The sequence below is a fragment of the Rutilus rutilus genome (assembly GCF_951802725.1).
Source record: "Rutilus rutilus genome assembly, chromosome: 5".
Classification (NCBI taxonomy): domain Eukaryota; kingdom Metazoa; phylum Chordata; class Actinopteri; order Cypriniformes; family Leuciscidae; genus Rutilus; species Rutilus rutilus.
In genome coordinates this window covers 40815098-40840368 of record NC_140213.1, presented here as the reverse complement: position 1 = coordinate 40840368, position 25271 = coordinate 40815098, and the positions used below count along the sequence as shown (strand labels likewise).

At 38.2% G+C, this 25271-nt stretch overlaps 1 protein-coding gene across 1 annotated transcript in view; it reads right to left on the bottom strand.

Moving 5' to 3' along the window:
- Window positions 1–3172: 3172 nt before the first annotated feature.
- Window positions 3173–25271, bottom strand: part of cfdp1 (craniofacial development protein 1) — a 28173-nt gene continuing 6074 nt past the window's right edge. Inside the window, exons 6-7 of the mRNA XM_084408841.1 lie at window positions 11882–12040; window positions 3173–3983 (exon numbers count right to left, since the gene is read on the bottom strand). Of these exons, the coding sequence (XP_084264967.1) occupies window positions 3893–3983; window positions 11882–12040 (250 nt within the window). The 3' untranslated portion in view covers window positions 3173–3892. The remainder of the gene's footprint in view (window positions 3984–11881; window positions 12041–25271) is intronic.

Genomic DNA, 25271 nt, shown 5'->3' with positions numbered 1-25271 from the left:
CTTGTAGAATACATCAGATGACGACTTCGAAACTCCCGAGGTGTTTCCAATTTTGTGTGCCATATGCATCAGACGTGGGCATCACGTCTGAGGCTGAGAATAGGCTATATGTAGAATTCAGAAACCCTTGTAATTAGCGACACCTGTGGCTGTTAAGTGAACTGCAGCCAGCAAATTATTGCACGTGCTCGCACTCGTGCATAATACATGTAAAGTACAAGAGAATGTCACTGAAAGTGATTCAATGCCCCAAAATACTCACGGTATATCTGAGACTATAGACCTAGTGTTTGCAAACACCGATTATGTTTTTTTGTGGGCAGAGCCTACCAGAAAATGACAGTTTTGCTGTAGAAATCTGTGGAAGCCAAGGAATAAAAGAAAAAAAAACAGTTAATATCGAGTTTATATCTCACAATTCTTAGAAGGATAAACTCGTTTTTCTGTCTTTTTTCCTCAGAATTGCGAGTTTATATCCCGCAATTCTGACTTTTTCCCCCCAAAGAATTGTGATATAAACTCACAATTGCGAGTTATAAAGTCCGAACTGGGAGATATAAACACGCAAATGCAAGAAAAATAGACAAGAATTGTGAGATTAAAATGTTATATGCTATGTTTAAAAGTTATGTAAAATGTTATAGGTTTAAATATTATTTCATGCTGTAACTGTATGTATGTCCCCTATGTGTAACTGCATATGTGTATTATGAAAACTTACTGTTTACATTAAAATTCATGCTTTAATAGTAGACTAATCATTGCAGGTTTCATCGGGGTCAGCCCTATGTTCCCACATTTCAACGAATTTTTTTTTTACGATTTGTCTAAACCCCAGTTACGGGTAGGTTTAGGGGTGGGGTCAGGGGTAGGCCATTTGTGGGAACATTGCCTAAACCCCAGTTACGGGTAGGTTTAGGGGTGGGGTCAGGGGTAGGCCATTTGTGGGAACATTGCCTAAACTCCAGTTACGGGTAGGTTTAGGGGTGGGGTCAGGGGTAAGCCATTTGTGGGAACATTGCCTAAACCCCAGTTACAGGTAGGTTTAGGGGTGGGGTCAGGGGTAGGCCATTTGTGGGAACATAGGGCTGTGGGAACATAGGCATGATCCCGTTTCATCAGTCCAGTCTGTGACTTGCAACATAAACGTCTGCGTTTAGCTTCAAAAGGTGTCTTCAATGACAGAATTCTATAAAAAGTAAGACCATATTTTTTGTATTCCGCTTCCGATTTGGCACAACAAAACATTTTTCTCTTATTCTGTGGATTTTGCCCATTTTTCTCCACTTGTTACTGCTAATTTTCTGCCACCACTATGCGCGCCCAAGCTGCAAGTGACGTAACTGTGGCGTCTACTCCAAATTGGTCTATAGAATATATAAATCTGGCTATGTGATATGGTATATTTGAAACTATAGAATATATAGATCTGGCTTTAGTTTGAATTAACTCATTTGCATTAAACATTAATAATACAGTACAGAATGGCTCTTTCGGCATTATTGTGAACATTGAAAGCAATCATTTCATGTGTCATAAAACGGAATTAACGCAGTAAACATCACATCCTTTTAATTTTCCCGGCAAAAACATCCAGAGTCCTTCAGATAAAAAAAAAAGTCTATACAGGCTTTCATAGACATAAGGTCGTGGAAAATCGAGTTTTTTTTAAGTTTTGTTACACATTGACAATAATAAAGCAATTAATACATGAACATTCTTACATATAGCACCTTTAAGAGTACAGCGATGCATGGAGTGTCGGCAGAGTACATGCGCACTGTGATCTGATTGTTTCTGTATGCACATGAAGCTTCACTTATTCATTTCTGTCTAGAATGAAGCAGTTTATTGGTGTGCAACACAAAGGCCACAGTGCCAGCTTCGAGGACATTGATTAAGTGAGGGAATTTTGGCAGTATCATTGAAAATTCCCACCTGCAGAGTCTGATGTCTGCACAGGACAACATCAGAGCACAGCACAGCGACTCATCTCCATTTGGGAAATAAGCAATGCAGCAGAGAGGCAGGGGACTGCTGTGGGGGTCAGCCATTATAGAAATCTGGATAGATGTGTGGAACATACTGAACATCCTTCTAAATGGTTGTCGAGCAGCAGGAAATGGCAGTAAACAAACTTTGTGCCCACACAGGCCTACGCACAGGGAGAGGGAAGATTGAATTATGTAAACAAGACCATTATCTTCAAGTGAAAGGATGAAGTGCCGCCCATCCTATCAAAAGACCCAACATAGTATTTAAGGGGGATTAAGAATTTACATAAAAAACAAACAGTACAGCAAATTAGTCTGAAACATACATAACACATACTTACAAAGCAATAATAATCTACTCTAATCATCTAACATCATTGGAGGGACACTACAAATATTCCTCTCAATTTACACTGGTCAAATGTTTGGGTCTGTAATTTTTTTGTTAAATGTCTTATGCTCACCCAGGTTTATTTGATCAAATACAGTAAAAACAGAAAAAAACAAAAAAAAATTCTGTGATGAATTTTCAGCAGTCATTTCTCCAGTCATCAGTGTCACATGATCCTTCAGAAATCATTCTAATATGCAGCTCTTTTTATTTCTTTTTTATTGGTGCTCAAGAAACATTTCTTATTATTAGCAATGTTGAAAACAGTTGTGCTGCTTAATATTTTTGTGGAACAAAAAATATTTTTCTTAGGATATTTCAGGATTTATTAGAAACAGATCTTTTGTCTAATAAAATCTTTTGTAACTTTACAAATGTCTTTAATATCACTCTTGTTCAATTTAATGCATCTTTGCTGAATAAAAGTATTATTTAAAAAAAGCAAAAAAAATTACTGACCTCAAATTTATGTTTTCCCATTTATGGCAAACCAGTATTAAAACATTAATTGAGAGTTTTAAAAGATCTTGCATATTATTATAGTTTTGAGTAGGGGAAGGATTCATGCTCGACTCACTAGTGATTCAGAGATACGTGACTTAAACCATGCTGATTCCTTTCCTACATAGTTTTTATTGTTTTATTTTTTTAAAGCAGTCCAGACAGTGGGTGGAGATGGAGCGTAGGGCATCAAGGAGGGCATAAGCTGGCAAAGAAAAGGAAAAGCCCTTAGGGAGGAGGTGGAGCCATTAATTATTAAGTCAGAGTAATTAACAGCAAGACATGGTTCATTTAAAAAGAAAGTGTCCAAATCAACGGACATGATTTATTTCTGTCGAACAGTGAAACGCGATTAAAATGACGGCAGGGTAATTACCATACAAGCACTCTTAACAAAATAAATTCTCAAGACAGTAGTAAGTATACATGGGGAAAAAAAACAAAGACAACTGCACCCTCCCATTTTACCATCAAATAAAAGAATAAGGTTCCTGAATGCTTATGCGTAGACAGCCTCAAAATAGGATGCAATATTGGCCGTTAATATTACGAAAAGCCTCACCGTCAGAACAAAGATATGAATTATGCAAAATAATTCAGTTTAAGCGGAAAACCCTTATCTGAGGATCTTGATGAGTTTTTCTTCCCCATTAATGTCACTCTCATTGAATGGTTAGGTGTGTGTGATGAACTTCAGCGGATTGTAAAATGGGATTTCTGAGGAAAAGTCCTTGAGAAGACAAACTCAAGATCAGTTTATCTTTCATGTTGAGGACGACATGCAATATCGGTCAAAGGAATTGTTGAAGAAAAAGATGGTGTGGGTGCTGTCTATGAGCAAACATTTGATTGTGAAGGTTTTTGGAGGGCTGTTACAGGCCAGAGATCTGAAAAATGTTTCCACTTATATGACAACGAAAACCGACAGCGTACGCAGGGTGAGTATGAATATGAATATGGGACAGTCTGTGTTGTGATCAGTGAATGTGTCTGCTGTCTCCTCTTGTCACCGTTTCATGTTGTTCAGACGCACGCTCTTCTCCAGCTCAAACTGTCGCAAGTCCACTCTCTCTAGGAAGTTCTTTCGCTCCACGTACCTACAGACACGCAGAGAGAAGAGATGGTGAGGACGTGGAGATAATGCTGAAGGAAATAAAGCACATGCAAGAATGACAATGACACAAACACTGGGTCTTGCTGTTTCTTGTGTCTGTGTGAGTTCAATGACTGAATATGCGGAATATCATCTTTCCCATTTTGTCTTGGAACGAAGCACAACAACAGTGAGTGGGGACAGTGGGGTGTTGGTAAACGTCAGCTATTAAGGCTACACAGGTACAGTGATTTCACACGCATATTTTTCGGCATGCTCGCTCCACAATGCTACTTCCTGTCAAAAGTGGTTCGCAACTGTGGTTCTCCACAATTTGGATGTCTTCCTTATCTGACATACTCAGTTCAGGTCTTGAAACATTTACTCAACCCTGGTGTTGTTCCATATCTAATATGACAGAACACAAAAGACGATATTTTGAAGAATGTTTCTGTTTTTGTTCATTCAATAAAACTCAATGGGGTCCACAGAAGAAAGAAAGTCATTCAGGCAATGCCATATAAAGGTAAGTTCAAAACAATCAAAGGCCAAAATGTGTCTCAGACAGCAAAATAGTGGCTTTAGTGAACCTGTATCCAGATTATATGTGCATGTACTCAGCCTCCCTGTTTACTGTCATTACAAGATTCACCGATACTCAAGGTGAGAGCAGGTGCTGAGAACAAAGAAAATAAAACAGCCTTTTCAGGCTGACATCATTTGGTTTTGTGGTTTTGCTCATAATAGTCTGGGTTCAGGTTCAGAAGGGCATCTCCTACACAAAGCTTTATGTGAGGTCTAAATGAATTGTTCTGGAGAGCAGTGTGCACAGTAGGAAAACCCTTGGAGCAGCCATGTGATGCTTCGGAGCAGAGACTGAACATTTTATTAGATATCATATCACGCCCCTACCAATGATGAAAAGAAGACAGAGAGCAAAAACTGATTGCCTGTGTCTTGTTTGAAGTCCTAATGGGATCTCTGTGAAACGCACACAAACACCCACATACTCAAAACACAATCTGGTTTAAGGCTTTATGGTGTTTTTCAAGTAGGCATAAAATAAAATTTTACCTATTTCTAAATGCTATTGATCTAATTGAGAACAATCCGTCCATGCATACATTTTATTTATTTATAATAATAATTTAAAAATTGCCCTCGTAATCTTTAATCAAAATATCATAACCAGATTTCCAGTGAAATGACAGACTTCTCTCTGGACTTTTTCAATAATTTAGTCCGCGTAAACCCTGCCCCTGCAAGCTCATGTTCAAATGCCTCAATTTTCTGAGTGCAACGGCCACATCTCAAAATCCAATCAACCGATGAACTGTCCCTGCCCTACATTTGTACTTTTTTGATATTCTGTTGCTCTCGAATGTACATCAAAATATGTAAGAAAAGACACGTTGCGTGTTCATCTAAGTGCCATCTGAAATTTTCTTCTAGAATGATCATTTTTATCAAGCTCGTATATTTAAATTCAGTAATTTCACTTAAATGGAAATGAAAATGACCTATTTATTGTCATTTAAGTGAAATTACTGAACTTAAATATACAAGCTTGATAAAAATGATCATTCTAGAAGAAAATTTCAGATGGCACTTAGAGGCTTTTGCATCGGAATATATATATATACACACACATCATATATACACACACACACACACACACACATCATATATATACACACACACACACATATATATATACACACACACACACATATATATATACACACACACACACACATATATATACACACACACACACATACACACATATACATACATATATATATGTGTGTGTGTGTGAATATGAGTATATGTGTTTATATGATGTGTATATATATATATATATAAAATATGTATCATACTATGTTTATGAACACAGAATAGCCATCTCTGAACGGGTAAATTTGTATTTTTCCACTGAGGAAGAAGTTTAATTCTAAAAATTAAAAATATAGTATGTTTCAATAGTACACTGAATATTTTATAATCATATTTTTTATAATTAAGAAACAGTTTATTTTTCATGGTTTGACCCATTTAAGAGCTTATGTTAGTTTAAGAGTAACCTAATTCAATTCCGTAAACATTGTGCTTTCTGCCTGCAATTTTTGAAGAGCACAATCTGGCACATGGGTGCTCCGTTCCCCCTAAATCCCAGCAGAGGGTCACTCTCCCCAGTGTCTCAATCCCAGAGTGCTCTGGAAGCTCTGATGCCCAACCAACCGTTTGCCTCCAGAGACTTGAGACCCTGGGTTTACCAACCGTGTGAGCTCAGACAGATCTGGGTGCATTTGTTGTCCTACATTTTGTGAGAACAAAAAGAGAGAGAGATCTGCGACACTGAAAACAGCCCTTGCAGTCCTCTGGGCATATAGTTTGGCCTAGCGGCCTGCACACTATACTCGTTTCCAGTCTGTGCGTCCTCCACACCCTTCAGCGGCCCTCCTCCTAAACCACATCCCTCTCAGAGAAACAGAAATATGGAAACAGTGGCAGACCATAATTTCTTCTGCTTTATTTTTAAACCCCCAGGCCAGGTTTTTAATTTAGTAACTGTTCCACTCCCTACAACTGTCTGATGGAGAACTAACACAGTTCTTTTCATCTATATATCAGAGAAGAGGAGCATCAGGCTATTTAAAGAAAGCCAGAGCATCAGTGCTGTGTGTGCAGTGGGATTTAAAGGAGTAGTAATTTTCGGGTAATCACTTGTTTCAACCAAAATTCGGTGTTTTGGTGCCTACAATGAAAGTCAATGGGGTCCAAAACACTGATCCAATTAAATTTCACTGCAACTATCTCTTTATCGCTAGTAAAGCAGAATGGCCATTAGATGCCTAAATGACATCACTTTATATCATCATCCCCTCAGGACAAGATGCAATGACTCTCCTCCCTTGTTTTTACTCCAAACGCATCTGGGAGCATTATCCCAGAGGAATGTAGGATGGGTAACTTAGGTGACCGGGTTAGTATAGAGGGGTATTCACAACTCTGAGCAAAGCAAGTCAACAACAAATTTGATGCACTACTGAGATAATCTACAGCCACAGCTGTGGCATGAAACCCAAAAGTGGACCTTGCAATTACTCACCTCCAGAAACTAATGCACTCGTGTAAAGCTCTTATTCCGCCAAAAGATTTCACTTCCTTCTGAAACTCACTATGAATGAAATCTAATTATGACTATGGAGCAGAGAAACAAACTATGTGTGTGTAGATCTCAATTATGGTCTTGTTTAATTTTTGAAGTCTTCTGTGGTATAAAAACTGATCTCTAGATTACTGGTACTACAGTCGGTCCTGACAGGGTAAGTATACTTAATCTATGAACTTTATTTTCAATCCCTTAAACATAATAATTTGTATCATAATGTTGTAATTTGCCAGAAAAGCCCATGTATTTAGGCTTGTGGTAGTAACCCTGGGGACGAGCAAAAATTAGCTTTCTATGTAAAGAAACTAAGTACCTACTCTCCATTACAGCTGGCGTAAACTTTTTCATGGCTGACTTTTATGTATTAATTATACATTCGAGATGAACGTGGTGTGTTGAGGAGATTGATGAAGGGGTATGTCTCTTGGATCAGATATTATCAAAGTAAAACCCTCTATCAGAAATCCCATACTTAACATTAGGGAAGGGAGGGTGAGAACTGCATTTTTAAAATGATTTTCCTCTTACATCTTTTATTTATTATTACTATGATGGAATGAAAAATGGAGGAAAAATTCCAGTCCGGTTTGTTCATGTGTTCAGAATTGTGTTTCTTGTCAGTTTTCTGCATATGTGCTTGTGTAGGAGAGATGTGGGCGGGAATGTGACCTCGCTGTGCAAGTGTCTGCCTGCACACTTCTGATTGGTCGATCAGGAATCAGCCAAAACTCTACAAAGATACAATTGAGTTTGAAAGAGACAAAGCTCAATTTAAATTGGATTTTCCCATTACAAATTATTTTTTTGAATAGGTATTTGGGTTAAGCGTCTAATTTGAAAAGTTAACAGGAATTTCAAAATGTTCTAATATGTAGGTTTAATAACAGCAGCACTTGAGCTGCATGAACTCTTCAAGTTTGTATCAAACCTGATGATCATGTTCTTCAGCATGATCTGAGAATTCTCCTATCTTGTGCTTCAATGGAAGAACATCTGACTGTCTGTAGTCACATTATCAATGTCACAAATGTACTTATTTGATTAGTAGTGCAGAATCATAAATATCTATTATACATTTGATTGTTTTTGCATTTTTACTGGTTTTAAACCCCACTTAGCTTCACCCTGTTTCAACTCCAGCTCAAACAGGAACTATGATGAAACTGCTCAAATAAAAGCAAGAAGTCAATATTTCAAAATGGTATTTGCTTCCTGTAAACACTAGTTTAAACGTTCTGACCCTGGTTTGTATAAGCCTTTTTGGTCCAGCTTTGCACCATCAGCTTTTGAGTAAAGCTGAAATCCAACTCCTCACCTCCTCCTCAAGATAGCCATCACAGGCAAGATAAGCAGGCTTAAATGAAGTGCTCTTGGCTTAGCTCCCACTCCATTCATTCTGCTGATGTACTGAATACCATTCCTAGACCAGTCAGCAGGGCAGTGTTAATCTCAAAATTACAGACAAACACATTTATTCTTTGCTTTTTGTTTTCATCAACAATATCGAAGATGAGAAAGAAAACGTGACGATAGTAAAAAAAAACAAAAAAACAACAACACTTGCACTGCAAGGCCACATATTTAGCACCCACATCTCTCCTACACATGTATGAGCACGTATGCAGAAAACCAACAAGAGACAACACAGATCTTTTGACAGAGAAACAGTAGTATAACAGTCTTATAATTTGGCCAGAACAGAATATACAAACTTTTTTTGTACTTGGCAAAATTTCTCTATATGCTCATCCCTAGTCAACCGCAAATGTCAGCATGTTAAGAAAAATGTAGAAAGAAGATGATTGTTTCAAATAACCCAATCATGGTCAACAATGTATGTAATGTTGAACCGCTTGAGCTTAAAGGTGCCATATGTAAAAATTGAGGTAAAAATATCCAAAAAATGAGCTTCACGCATCAAAAGAATGAGAAGAAATAAGGGCGATGATGTCATTAAAAAAATGTCAAGTTATAGTGCTGCAGAGATATCAACCTAAATTAGCATTAGCATTACTAGCCACGGCCCGACAGGTGTCGTAATACCAGTTTCGGCCATGGGAGGCGGTATGCGGGCAACATAACCACCAGCCATGCAATACACGAATAACTCGCACGGCTTGTGGGTGTACTTGAACCTGATGTTAATCGTGTGGAAAGTAGCCTACAGCCCCACTACTACATTCAAATAAAATCTGATAAAAAAGGAACAGAACCAGAGTAAACATTGGCACTGCTTTCCATCGCTGGAGACAACTAATGGACATGAAAAAAATGAGGTTTGACTCCGAACTTGCAACATTTCTTTTGGATTGGTAAGTAAGATGCTGTTAGTATTTCGTTAGAAGTTTGTTTTATATGTTTGTGTAGATTTTCGGGAAGTTATAACATAGAAATGTATCGAAGGCTGTTCGATAAACGTATATAACGTTCATAAATACAGTATTGTAATATAGTACACATAGCACAATCTCTATTGCTCTTTTTTTCTTGCCAACTACGTGACCTATATTATGTAAGTTATATTAAATGGCTTTCCTGAGGTAAATCTGACATAATTGTTCTCCAGCTGTGTTATTGACCTCTTCACGCTGATAAAAAACACTGATTGGTCGATATTATGTATGAGGAATACATTTTGGTAAGTTGTAGCCTAACGTTACTGTATCTTTCAGTGTTCGTGTTTTTTTTACTATTATTAGCTAGTAGAGATGTTCGGTTTACGTGCGCTAGGGATCTGTCGTGTAACATTTACAAGCGCCAAAACGGTATTTATTGTTTGAATTGCGTGATAAAATTGACAGAATCTGAGAGCTGAGATTTTTTTTATATCATAACTAACCTGCTCTGTCTAGTCTGTCGGTATCCGTGTCCTCTTTGCTTCGCGATTTTTCTGTGCGTGAGAAAATTGATGTGTGGGGTGAGAGCGTGTGAAAAGTGTTTGCGTGTCTCACGGTTAATGCGTGATAGTTGGAAGCTCTGGTTACGTTGGCGCTAGCTTGGTCAACATCAGCGAATGCTGTCTGTCAAATTAATGTAATTCAAACTAACAATAAAAATGTAATATGAAGAAAACGAATATGAACATATTCACTGGTAAAGGTGAAGGGGAGTAGCTTGAAGATATTCATACTCTAGAGTAGACCAACTCACTTTCTGGAGGTATACTGCCCCCATCTGGTATGGAATGTGGAGTATGAATTTATTTATTTTTACACAAGGCACCTTTAAGCTGAACAGTGAATGAACACTGGTAAACCGAAGACCTTTACTGCCGGATTACTTAACTCACCCAAACGCCATTTTAGTTCGAGTAAAACTGAATTAAAATGTAGGGAATTTAAAATTCAAAAACGATCATCAGGCTTTACACAAACTTGTGCAGCTCAAGTCATTATAGACCCCCTCTGGTGAAAATCAGGTTTTTAATGTTATTTATATGTCTGTGGTGTTTTTAACAAGACAAACCATGTGCGAATTTATCAGTCAAAAACCATTGCTGAGTATTTCTCCTTAAAACCGCAGTGTACCAAAGACAGTCTACAAAACCCGGTTTGAAACTGCCACTGTCACAAACATGTAACCCATCCCGTCAACATGCGGGGCGCAGCTTTTCTCCACTGACTTCCCATGATGTTCAAAGCTTTTCTAAGGATACTGATTTTTAGAAGGCAGCTGTCTGATTCTGAGACGGCGAATAGGGGATTATGTAACGTTAGCAACACATTATTAGCTGTTTAATAACCAAAGCTAAAGTCTAATCATATCAATTACCGTTATGTGTCCGGCGTTGTAGAGAGCGATAAAACGCATTTCTATTCTGATACATCAACTTGTAGACAACCCTGTATTAATTCGCTTTCTCTTTTACTTCTGGATCAGTTTCTGGTTTAAACATAAATGGCTGAATTATACCAATATTTCCTCATGCCATTGTGTGTGTTTACTACAGTTGACCAAGTTGATCAGGTAGTCTGAGCCGGTGTGATTGATAGGAGGCAGGGACTGATTTGCAAATTCATGGAGTTACAGTCAAACTATTTTAAGGCATGAAGAAAAAGCTTTTAAATAGGTCATTTTGATTATCAAAGATAAGTTTTAAGTCAACATTATTGACTGCAGGGGGACTTTAAAGCAAAAGAGGACAAAGACATTCTGAAATTCATGTCATTTTTTTAGATTAGAAAAATGTTCATTAAAAACTTGAACATTGTATATCTCTTCTCAATCGACCAATGAGAGGTGTGGGAGCAGACACTTGCACTGCAAGGCCACATATTTAGCACCCACATCTCTCCTACACATGTATGAGCACGTATGCAGAAAACCAACAAGAGACAACACAGATATTTCGACAGAGAAACAGTAATGGCCCGTCTTATAATTTGGCCAGTACAGAATAAACTAACTTCTTTGTACTTGGCAAAATTTCTCTATATGCTCATCCCTAGTCAACCGCAAAGGTCAGCATGTTAATCAAATGCATGTGCAGCATATGGTTTTACCCCAAATACATTCAGTTAACTTCAGTGAATAATTAATGAATTGTAATGTATGATAAAAATTGCAGTGAAATACAATACGCCAGCACGTTGTGGCTTTAAGCACTTAAGACACTTAATGATATTTATTCAGCTCTGATGAAAATCTCGGAAGCTAGTGTGAGACACTAATGGGAGATAATATGAGATGATGTGTTTGTCTGGGTCACTAATGAGGCTTAAACATACCCTTCTTTGCCTCGATTATGGATTGCCAGCTCGTCTGCAATGCCCTCCTCTGTTTTAAAGGCATCCCAGTCCATCTTAGACTTCTCCAAAGTGCTCATCTTCTGCTTTTTGTTCCCGATGCGATTCAGGATGCTCCCCATGCCCGCTGGCCTCTTCACACTAGAGGAAGGAAGATACACATATTTTGGATCAGGATTTTCAAATATTATAAATGGCTGTTCTAACCGGGAAGGGCTAAAACGTGTATTTAAAGGCTCCAGTGACATTTTGGTTGGATTTTAAAGTTTTTTTCTAATAAATGCAGGAAGATATAAAATGATGATCCAAAGTGGAGGTAGAGGCAATCTTATGTTGGCGATAACATGGCTGGTGTGTTTCTCGCAACATTCTGCTGGAACAAAGATGTGTTTTGAACGTAACCAAAGTCATCTTGACACTGAGGTTGCGCTTGGCTGCAGTAATGAAATGTTAAACGATCTGTGGAATGAAAGAGCTGAAGAGTCCAGACCAGCGGCCCTCCCTCTCATATGTGGGTGCCAGGGGGAGTGAGTGAGTGTGCTGGGGGTCTGCAGGGGGAATAAGGGCCGGCAATAGGACCTTGGGGTGCATTAGAGGGTACCGGGGTGTCCTAGAACAGACGGTTTCACGCTCAGGCGAGTCATAGGAGAAAGCCTGCCATGAGGAACGAGAAGGAAAATTGTGTGTACGTGTATGTGTGTACAGGAAGATGGTACATTTGTTTTCAGAATACGAAATGAATGGAAGTCTAAATATAAAAAGTTTGGGTAAAGAGGTGTTTAAAAATACAGTGAATAATCACAATGTCATGTCATTCAAATTAAAATTGTTCAATTAACACAGTCTTGCTTCAAGCTGAAAATAAAGGCTGTGAACTTGTATTACTTCACCGCAGGGTAAAAAGACTTCATTACTTTCTTAATGAACTGCAAGACAGTTTCGTCACTGTGATCAAGTCGATTTAACAGGACTTGTGTGTTCAAAACGCACTGTACATGCGCACACAGAGGAATGAGGCGATCCACAATCAGACACACATGACTAATGTCTAAAGGTCTGACAAAATGCATTAACATCTGTGAGAACAACATTATTCAACGAGCAAAACAGGAAGGAAAAAACATGCAAGAGGGGAAAAAAAGGAAACAAAGAGGAATGTTTTATCACATATGCAGGTTTAATTTAATGCCAGTTCAATTCCTAGAAGTAAATAGGAGGACAGGAAATCATTCTTTATTATTACCATTTTCCATGTTTTATAATAATAGTAAAGTCAAACATAAAATAGTAAGACCAAAAATGTTAAACAAATCAAACCTGTAAATGATCCAAACTTAATCAGCTTTAGAACCCTTTGCATTCTTTGGCTATGTTTAATCAATAAAAGTAAATTATTTCAATGTTTTATTAATTATACATGAATATTATAATGTTTTAATATAATATTGTTTCATATAACCGCTGTTTCAGTGCAGATCTTTCCCTACGGTAGCCGCCGTCTAGCCAGACAACACAAAAATAATGTTGGGGAGCAAAAAAGGCAGCGAAAAGTAAAAATCAATAATGGCAAAATCAATAATGTAATTATATTCCCTCCGTTATAGCTGCATCCACAAACTTACAAATTTCATATGGGGAGACATGACTGCTGCACGAGTGAAAGCTTATTAAAAGTCACAAATATCGGCATGAAAAACAATAAGATTTCACAAAAAGATTTTAATATGACCAAATCAACAATATAAACTACTTCACACTGACTATGTAGTTTTTTTTATTAATTTTTTTTATGTGGAGGCTCATTTCTAGAATTTGGATGGTATTCAATTGTCTTTTTAAAGACTGATGAACATTTAATTTGTGTGAATACTTAAAAAAAAAAAAATAATAATAATAATAATAATAAATAAATAAATAAATAAATAAATAAATGTGTGTATGTATCCAGTATATATACAGTATATAATATATATATATAAATATAAATATAAATATAAATATATATATATATATATATATATATATATATATATATATATATATATATATATATATATATATATATATATATATATATATATTCATTCTGCTCCATATATCTGAATATTAAACACCAGCTATTCTGATCTGATTAGCTAATATTTTTACTTCAAGTGTAAACAAACAAATTACTGTAGTTCAAATCCCTGGAAACCTGTTGTATCTGTGAAATCATTTCAGTTCGAACATATCTTAGACACACACAGCTAACATATAACAGCTTAGTCAACAGAACCAGTATGTACACACAGAGAGAAACAGGAACACTGCTTAAACCTATTCTGACAGGGAATCAATATACAATCAGGGCTCAACTGATAGTCAATCCTGTGTGCCATGCAGCAACGTCGATGTGAACGTTGGGCCAGGAGCCAGACCAGAGTACACAACGCTGGCCAGAATGCTAAACGCGGAGCCAAGGTGACTGTATCTTGCTTCATCAACCATAGTGCTCAAACAGAGAAAGATGATGTAACAGATATACATACAACACAGTCACAGGCCAATACAATTCAATATACTGTACTATATGCCAACATGGGCACCTAAAAAGCAAAAACACACACAAACTGGCACTGAAGCCTAAAGGGAAACAGGATGCACAGGGCGAAACAGTAGCCCAGAAGTCTGTGAATTTAGTGGTTTATTTGCAGTCAGAGTTCTCCCATGACCATAGTCTTGTTATCATCTCATTTAAAGGCACACAAACACACACAGTGTCAACATGTCCCAGCACTTTGTGTAGGGGGAAGAAAAGGCTGGAACATCCTATTGCGATTCCTTTCAAGACAGGAAGTAGATTCCCCAACCTCATTATTTCAGTTTATGTCATCGTAAGTTCACAGAGTGGCTCATAAACTCACCATTGAACAGCAGTCGGTTGACAAGTCTCTTCATCCCCACTCTGAGTAATTACAGCCTTTGTGACATCATAAGAGAAGACACCATGGGAGACGGACGCCAGCTAACCCCGAACGCTTCATCTCTATTATATCAGTAGCCTGTTTGCTCGTACTCATCTAATGGGCTTTTTCTGCCTAAGGTACGGACTCCGGCCTAGTTGCAGACCAGATATTTACGAGCAAGTGCGGGATTGGGCCTGCGAACCGCGGTCATAAACCCCCCGCGCACGTCCTCCATGAGACCCCAGCACAGCCTCACTGACCCACATTCTGTCTGACAAGCGGAAACTGGAAGAACAGCCAGAGGAGAGACTGCAGGGTTACACAATACACATCAAATCACACAGCGTTCACACGCACATACTCCACACGCATATTTAAACAGATAATGTTTATGTAGCTAATGCTTTCACTCGTATCTGCACAATCAAAAATATATACAGTAAAAAGAGCTACCAACACTCATGCGCATACACAGCAAAGATAAAAATGTAAGTTGCTATTAAAAACTTCCACAAGCGACACAACTCTAACGTTCATCTCATGATCAAGGAGGTCTATAATAACTAGAAATCTGTTAACGCTCTCATTCATCTCAATGGTAACTGGTGTAAGGATTATGTGATCTGAAACCAGCCATCATTGCTCACAGGTACTTGGAAATACACTAGTCTCTTATGCTCACCAAGGCTGCATTTATTCAAAATAAACTTTCTGTTTAAAATAACTGTTTTCTACTGGAATATGTTTTAAAAATATGAATTTTCAGCATCATTACTCCAGTGTCACATGATCCTTCACAAATTATTCTAATAGTTGGTGCTCAAGAGACATTTGTTATTATCAATGTGCTGCTTGATATTTTTGTGGAAATTGTGACTTTTCAGGATTATTTGATCAATAGAAAGAACAACATTTATTTGAAATAGAAAAGTTTTGGAACATTATAAATGTCTTTACTGTCACTTTTGATTAATTGAATGTGTCCTTGCTTAAAAGTAAGGTGAGGTTGACTGGTACACTTATATAGATTTATTTTTTAATCTTTTTTTTTTAAATGAGATTGCTTTAATGACGAATTTAGAGACAAAGATCTAAAGGTCAGACTGGGTTTGGGTTTTATAACTGTTGCTATAACTGCTATAATGCAAAGCTAATCCCATTTCAGAGAAGCTGCATCTCTAATTCTCTGTAAAGCACAGATGGCTCAGCATCAAACCACCAATTGTAAAAAAAAAAAAATTTAAAATAATAATAAAATTTTAATCCTTACATTCAATGTACTACTGTGAGGCATAGAAAGAGATATTTAAATATATCCTTCAGAATCATTACAACATCAAACTGTGTACTGCAGCATAACATTTGGATGTTACATGTGAAAAAGCACAATCTAGACTGAAGAAAAATCTACACTGTCATTTGCAAAAGCCGCATTTCCTGTGAAGGACGGTCACATACAAATGAAGTATTGCCAAAGAGATCAGGCATCAGGCTCTCCCTTGGTTAGTGTGTTTATTCTAAATATGATCCCATAATTATGATAGGGTCATATTTTTCCTTCCTCTTTTTGATCTTTAAATAGCAGTTTAGGTTGGAATATGAGGCATCTTAGCATCTCTGCTCCGCCCCTAATACGACGAACGACAGATTTACATCCTGTGAACAACCTGCTCATAGACGACTAATGAACATACACTCGTACACATAAACACACCTGCAGCGCTAAGACCTAGAGTTCAAAGACCTTTTATGCTCCAGGCCCCTGGCCCCTGTGATCAGCCACCTGGACTTAGAGACACTTAGAGCCCCGCCTAGACCCTAAGCTGTGATTTGAGCCTTTCATATACACAAACAAACTTGCTTTGTCGTTTGCTAAAAGCACTCTTTCAAATTTCTAAAAATACTCTAAAGGCTACAATATACTACACAAGTTTTGCCCAGATTTTCGTCCCGATTTACAGTCCGGACAAGTCAACGGTAGTTGCCGAAAGCCAGTCCGCAGATTTGACAGAAAATTGAGAAGTGTAAGATGGCACAGACTAAGAGGACGTTAAACATGTTTAACATTTTTGAGCTGATAATGTGTCTCCTAGCAATGAGGAATGCGTTTCTGCAAGAGTTGATGCTCGTAATGACCTGAAACTCTGGTAGTGTGTGATCCTCAGTCATTTGGTGTATGATGCAGTTTTTCTGTTCAGACTTTTAAATGTTGTGTAGTCTTTTCCATGCATAAGAGTACTGTTTAATGCATCCAGTGCAGTGTTGGTTAGGTGTAGCTTCAAGTTTTCACGTGTGCACTTCACACTGTCTTCTAGGATTTTCACACTATGCATAACTCTGGGTTAGGGACACTTTTAATGAAAGGGTGTTCGCAATATCCCTGTTACACAGACAACCAATCACAATCTGCCTCAGTACTTATCTCATTAATTATTCATACACTTTAAACAGAGACCGAAACACACAGAGTTTAGTTTCAGCATCTAGAGAAAACAAAGTGCTAGAAAACATCCCTCTGCTTTTCCTGTTATTGTATTCATTTTGCCATTAGAAGACGACTTAGTCTCCATGAAATCAAAGTGGAATTTTTTATGGAATATTCCAGTAATTATTATTAATGATTTATCTGTGCACATCATTATTTTTTTATATTTATATGCCCTCGTAATCTTTAATTAAAATAACTTCCTCTCCATTATGCAGCAACATCTCTTCTCTTCTCTGATGATGTGTTTATTGGTGCGAGGGCAGGACAACCTGTCACTCACATGAGATCACAGCAGCAGCAAACCACAATGATCCAACGATCCAAACAATTTCCGATGGACAAAATCAAGTCAACACCCGTCATTTGTTCTTGTTCGAGAGGCCGTTTCACTAGGATATACACTCACCTAAAGGATTATTAGGAACACCTGTTCAATTTCTCATTAATGCAATTATCTAATCAACCAGTCACATGGCAGTTGCTTCAATGCATTTAGGGGTGTGGTCCTGGTCAAGACAATCTCCTGAACTCCAAACTGAATGTCAGAATGGGAAAGAAAGGTGATTTAAGCAATTTTGAGCGTGGCATGGTTGTTGGTGCCAGACGGGTTGGTCTGAGTATTTCACAGTCTGCTCAGTTACTGGGATTTTCACGCACAACCAATTTCTAGGGTTTACAAAGGTTTACAAAGAATGGTGTGAAAAGGGAAAAACATCCAGTATGCGGCAGTTCTGTGGGCGAAAATGCCTTGTTGATGCTAGAGGTCAGAGGAGAATGGGCCGACTGATTCAAGCTGATAGAAGAGCAACTTTGACTGAAATAACCACTCGTTACAACCGAGGTATGCAGCAAAGCATTTGTGAAGCCACAACACGCACAACCTTGAGGCGGATGGGCTACAACAGCAGAAGACCCCACCGGGTACCACTCATCTCCACTACAAATAGGAAAAAGAGGCTACAATTTGCACGAGCTCACCAAAATTGGACAGTTGAAGACTGGAATATATATATATCAGGTGCTTTCATTAAAATTGAGTAAATCAAGTTAAAAAAAAATTACGTTCAATAAAAAATTTGGTTTCATTTAACTTAAATATGCAGTTTGGTGTGTAAATTGTACTTTAATCTTCGAACCCAGGTTTGCAAATATACAGTGTGAAATTATATGAATCTAGGGTTAACTATTTAAATGTATTTATACTATTTATTTCAATTGTGAACCCATGAGGAACCAGTTCTCCTCTCTGCTCCAGTTCTCACCTAAAGTAACAGTGCAGATATTTTCAGCATAGACGGACAAAGTGTTGAGCCCAACTGTGAATTCAACTGAGCTCTGCGGGAGAAAGATGTAAGGAGACATGTGAAGAGATAAAGCCTTACATCTCAAACACACACAGACAGGGTTTGTTTTTGCATGTTCAGTAGTTGCTGGGGAAACTGTCTAAGAAACATATGTGTGTGGTTTGTCCTTTCTAAGCTTCCCCGAGAGTCTGTGACAAGACTGGCCTTGGAAAATAACCTTTATATTCTGTGAGTCTGAGCATATCAGTGTATATACTGAATGTATGTGCATGTGTGTGTGTGTGTCTTAGACAAGATGTGGAACAGACTCAGAAAGACTGGAATGCAGAAAATGCATCCTCAAGATACAAATAAACTGGGCAACTCATTTGAAGTCTTGAACGCTCCTAGTGCAGAATTATCAGTCTTTGCAGTGCTTCAGGATACAATCATGTTGTTATCTCATACAACCCAACAGGTAACAGGACGACTATTATATTTTCACAAACACAGACAATAGACAACAGTGAATGCAAGAATTGTGCCAAACCTGCTTCCATGATGCCAGCAGGTGATCCGGGAGGTTGCCAGGACATTGCTATGTCATTGCTAAAATGTTCAAAGTAGTTGCTAGGGGGTTCACTTCCTTGTTTTTTTGTGTGTTTTTTTTATACAAAACTTACATAAAATACAGACTGGCATTAAAAAAAGAATATAATGGTGCCACAACCTCCAAAAATGGTTGTGTAGAAAACTGAAAAACATGGCGGAAAATGTGCTGACTGAATGTACAGACACAGCAGCTCACACTGCAGCACGTTCAACCTCAAAAGCCCTCACAGTATCAACCCAGAATTGTTTCCAGAGTCATAAAAAGCCCTTATTCCCAGAAGTTGCACAGTCAGCCAATCAGATTGGAGCTTGCCAGATCAAGAAAATACTTTCTAATTTTGTCAGCGAATGGGCTGTAGGTGATCTGTTGGTTAAATTCATTTATAAAAGCACTGCTAAAAGGATCATCTCAGATTAAGTCAGCACCGAGTGTGCGGTATGTACATGTAGCCGTCACTCGTCTGTCTCTGCCCTGTGAGCACAAGGCTGTCACACTTTGTTCACCTTACAAGTGTCCCAGTTCCAAGCTGTCAGTACATTTCCCATCTTCAGAGCCAACGCCTGCTCCCTTCTCTCCATTTTTTCCTCTCACTCACATTCTGCTCCGATCCTCATTCCGCTCACATATTAACATAAGAGGCCAGTTTGGTGGTTGCACAAATCCGTAAAGCTTTCCTTAGCTAATTATGGTCTCATTATATCTGCATAACCGATAAGAGTGAGTTACTATAATCACTTCCAGCCATTTTGCGTCTAACGAGCCTAATTTCCTTCCTGAAAGGGTTTTCTCTTTGTATTTCAAGGGAAACCGGCAGGGGCAGTGAAATTTGGAAGGGGGTCTGGAGTGGCCCCCAAAGTGACTTTCCCCATCTGTTTCCACAATATTGGAATGGATAGCATCACCCAGCTTTCCCCTCAACATTCAGACAATTGAGGCTCAGCAGCTGCACGTCAACGCGGACGGAAATACACTTCCTCGCACAAGTAGAGGAGCCGTCACAAACCATGGTTTGAAGATGAGGCCTGACGAGGGCTGAAGTGATCTAGTTGTGTCTCATTGACAGGCTGAATGGAGGCTGATGGAGCTCTCGAGAACCACAGAAAAACAGGAGGGAGGTAAAGTGTCTAAACAGCTAGGGCTGATTTGACATTTTAAAAGAGTCTGTGGTGATTTCCACCCAAAAAGTTGAGCGCTGCTTTGAAAATTGAAATAAACACACTCAATATTTTATGTGTGATTCTGCAGCTGAAGCTTGATTGTAGGTCATCGCAATGGTTGAAACGCTTGAAGGAAATATTAAAAAGGTATAAATAAACATCAGCTGAACGTCTCAAGGTGCCGATACAATACCATCAGGCCCAACCACAGTTCGTCGCCACATATTTACAGCCTCCCGAGATGAAGCCTTTCTGTGATCGCTTGTTTAACATGCAGCCACTTCGGAGAATATGCATCTGTTTTGGCAGGAGCACACACACTGACATGCAGGAAACTCTCTTTCGGGCCACGGCACATTTTTAGATGCCAGGGGAGTGAAGAGTGGCCTGGTTTTGTCAGAAGCATTAGCCGGGAGACGGAGCACACAGCAGCAGCGCTCTGATGTGTCCGGCGGTGAGGGGGGCGTGATATCGAACCCTCACTTCAGTTAACATGCATTCATTATAGCGTGAGGACCGGCTGACACGCTGTCCAGCTGTGAGGAGACGGAACAGGTCATTTCAGGTCTGCTAATGAAATCCTGAATTGGCCTTCTCCATTTAGACCAGAACAAGCTTCCCTCTGCTCACTGTGACCTCATTATGGGTGGGTGGAGATCTGAGCTAGTAACAGAAAGATAGTTAGTTTGAACTCCACACTGAGGCAGTCATTTGCTCATTTGGTCAAAGCAGGATTTTCAAACTTTTTGATGCTAAGGACTCACCAATATGACGATCCTAATGTGAAGTACACACTTTGTAAAATATAAATGTAGATATATAAAGATCCATGTAAATTGTGTGAGAAAATAAATTACTTGCCACATTACTTAGACATGTTGTTTCCAAAATTATATTCCTGTTTATATCCTGTTGCGTGATTTTTGTCAATCCACCTATTCATTTTCCAACCCCCTTGACTTATGTAGGGTCATGGAGTTAAAAAAAAAAAAAGTAATTGTTTAAAAATGTATATAACAATTTTCCAAGGCCCCGCTAGCACTCACTGTGGGGGTCCCTCAGGCTCCAGTTTGAAAACTTGTGTGTTAGAGCATAGTGCTAATGATGTCTGGTTGTGGATTTCATCAGGCAATATAATTCTAGTTATGTGGAATAGCTGAGGGCAGGCAATGTTTCTATATAAAGAGAGCATCATCATGAGCCATCACCACTGTGCCCTTGAGCAAGGCACTTAACCCAGGTTTCTAAACACAGCCCAAGACATGAGGCATTGATGGCTTACAGTATGTGACATAAAACTAAAAGAATTGTGATGGCTGAGATAACATGGCATGTAACTCACTGCTGTTATGAAACGAGTTTTACTCATTTGCATCTAAACAAGAGTCTGAGGAACCAGTTACTCACTATATACTGCCCTGTGCGTGAGAAAGACTGAGAACTAGAAATCATGAAACAAAGACTCATGCAAGTTGAATACTGCAACATGTGCAGATATCAACAGCATTCACTAGTCGGGAACTATTAATATTACTGCTCAGACCAAAACACTTCTCGCTTTGTTTGTGTGAACTTATACAGTATATAAATCGAGAATAACACATTTCCTATTCAAGCAAACCACACAACAGTGATGGTACAGTTCCCGGCAATAACACACGCAAGTTCACACAGAACGCCTTTTTTGCTGTTAAAAATGTGGGACGCAGGTCAGTGGAACAAAAAATGTGCAAGGTCTAGAGACGCATTTAGAAATTTTGACCTTTCGAATTTTTTGAACGCCGTGTCATCATACATGAGACACTGCAAAAGATGCGAGACGTCTAGTGTTTACATTGAAAAATAATGGAAAAGTAGCTAAACATAACCCTAAAAACAAATAATAAAATACGTTTAGGGTTCGTCTCTAGTAACTAATTAGCTATATTAAATATATAAATATGCATGTGTATAATATTTATAACATTTACATTTTTATAAATAACTAATATTAATATTTCTTACATTAAATTCTTAATATATGAGTACATGTATTTGAAATATTATAAAATATTTCAAATATATTATTCAATATATCTTTTTTTTTACTCGATTTTTGAATTAAAGTGAGGTTTTAAGTTTGTCCACACACATACAGACACACGGCTTGACCCGACGAAGAGCGAGGTGTGTGACTGTACTGTAATAATGGGGAGCAAAGTCCTATTTTTAGGGTCCTAGAAATGAGGATCTATAATTAGAAAAGCAGAGCTGTGACTGGCGCATGTGGAAATCATTAGTTTAAGTGGACATACACACAGGTTTCCCAGAACCACTCAATGTTGTGTTACTCACTCACGTACAGCGAGCTGACGGAAAGCCAAGTGGAACAGAAACAGGAAGACAGAGGGCAGATTTCTCTCCGACTCCGTTTGAGTGCGTTGTGCAACTGGCACATAAAAACGTACAGAAATACGCAAGCTTTCATTTCCATAAAGTACAGATTTGTGTGTGTGTTTCTGAGGGCTTACATGGAGCTCAGTCTCAACGTCAGTCAAGTTCTGCGATAAGACCAGAGACACTAGACAATCAATCAAGCTATCACTGGAGCTCAGAACAAGCATCAGTAAATCTGGCTGGTTCTGTGATCGATAGCACTTAGACAACACAGAACTACACAACGCTGCTCCACACTTGAACCACTAGCAGTGAGGTTACATCAGTCTGTGGTGTCCACACAAATGGTGCTCACTGTCCTAAAGGCTATCATTCACACATTCATGCAAACTTGCCGTGTCCAAATGTAACTGTTTACCTGCCAGTGATGGGTGAATTAAAATGTACAGGTCTTACATTTTTCTTACCAACCATGAAACTGTTTTTAGCATTCTTTACTTATTGTTGCTACATGGAGCTCTGGAAAGAATAAGAAAAAATATTATGCATCCAGCATAATGGTAAATATTTCAGGAAAAAGTGTCAGAATAACAATTTACAATTCTATTAAACCTTGCAATGTTACAGTTCCTAATAAAGTTACCAGCCAACTGGTGAGGAAATATATTTCATTTACTTGCCAAATCCAATTTTTACTTGCATTTGGCACTTGGCGAGCCCTTTTTGAGCCCTGCTCACACACACACACCTATGGGCTGCTGGGAAGAATCAACAGACGGAGGGTCCAAGTGTGTCTGTGTGTGTGTGTGTGTGTGGCCGGAGAAAGAAGCTGTTTAACAACATTTCAATCATGTGAATAGTTGACGAGATTACTGGGTCTGTGTTGTTCTTATATTTTAACATTTTCAACTTTTTTTGGCAACCAATGGGCCTTATTCACGAAACACAAGCAGAACTAATTGTTCATAAATCATTTCATCCAATCTAATATTAAAGCAAGAATAGCTTTGCAAACGATTTATGCTCAAATTAGTTCTGCATGTTTCATAAATAAAGCCTATTGTATAAAATAAAAATATTTTCGATAAAATAATAAGCATAAAATGTGGCTTCTTTGTCCAATTGATCATGCAAATAATCAACATAAATCGACAAATTAACTGATTATCAAAATAGTAGTTAATTGCAGCCATAGTTTTTTGGTAATATTTTATAATAACAATAGTTAGTGCAGTAGGTATCTTGAAATTACAACGTACAACACGTTAATGGCAATTATTTAGGTAAACATTCATTTCTACATTCGCTTCCATGCAAAAGATTATTTTTTTTTTGCTTTTGAAAAAATGTATGCTCACCGAGGCAGCATTTATTTGATCAAAAATACAGTAAAAAGTTCAATTGAAAATGTAAATAAACGAATTTATTATTTCCTGTGATGCAAAGCTGAATTTTCAGCATCTTCAGTGTCACATGATCCTTCAGAAATCATTCTAATATTCTGATTTGCTGCTCAAGAAACATTTCTTACTCTCATCAATGTTGAAAAAAAATGTATGCATTTTTCTTTTCAGATTCTTTTTGATGAATAAATGTTGTTCAATTGAACTTTGTTAAAAATAGAAATATCTGTAACAATGTAAAAGTCTTTCCCGTCACATTCGACCAATTTAATGTGTCCTTGCCGAATAAAATCCTTGGCCAAACTTTTGAATGGTAGTGTATACCAATACATTTTTACCCATTCACAACATACATAATTTAATGTTAGTTAATGCATTATAAACAAACATAACTTAACAAGTGAACAATATTATGCACGTTTATAAACATTAACCTAGAATAATAAAAGCTGTCGTTCATTGTTACTTTGTGGTACCTAATGTATTAAACAATGTGAACACTTGCTGTAAAGTGTAGCCATTTTCACAACTATGCCAACCTTCCTGACAGAGAAGTAACAATGTAAGTCTGTCCGCATGGAAAAAAATACAGGAGAAGGAAGAAGTGTGTGTATTACTATCGTCAGCAGTTCTGTGTTGAGGCGCAGTATGACACTGTTAAGTAGAGAAACAGAGAGCCACTGTGCCTGTGTGTGTGTGTGCGTGTGTGTGTGTGTGTGAGAGAGAGAGAGAGAGAGAGAGACACAGTGCTGACTCAAGCCCTCTAACCTCAAATCACACAAAAGAGGCTTAAAGGAAGAGAAGGGAAGCGAGTGAATATTGGAGAAAGGTACCCTTTGTGTTTAGGCTTTTCTGTGCCTAGTTTAAGCAGGAACCTTGCTGTGCTGGAGCGAAACAGCCGTTGGAAAATGAAGAGGCTTGATTTAAAGTCACGCTGACTGAGCAATGATATCCCAGCACTTAAAAGCCATCAAAATCAACCAGACACCGAGTGAATATAGAGTATTTTTAGCGTGGGCATTCAGGACATGACAGTCGTTTGGATGATAAAGGGATGGAAGAGGTGGGGTTCAAGCTGCTTTTCCTGCAGCGCATGCCAACGCCCAA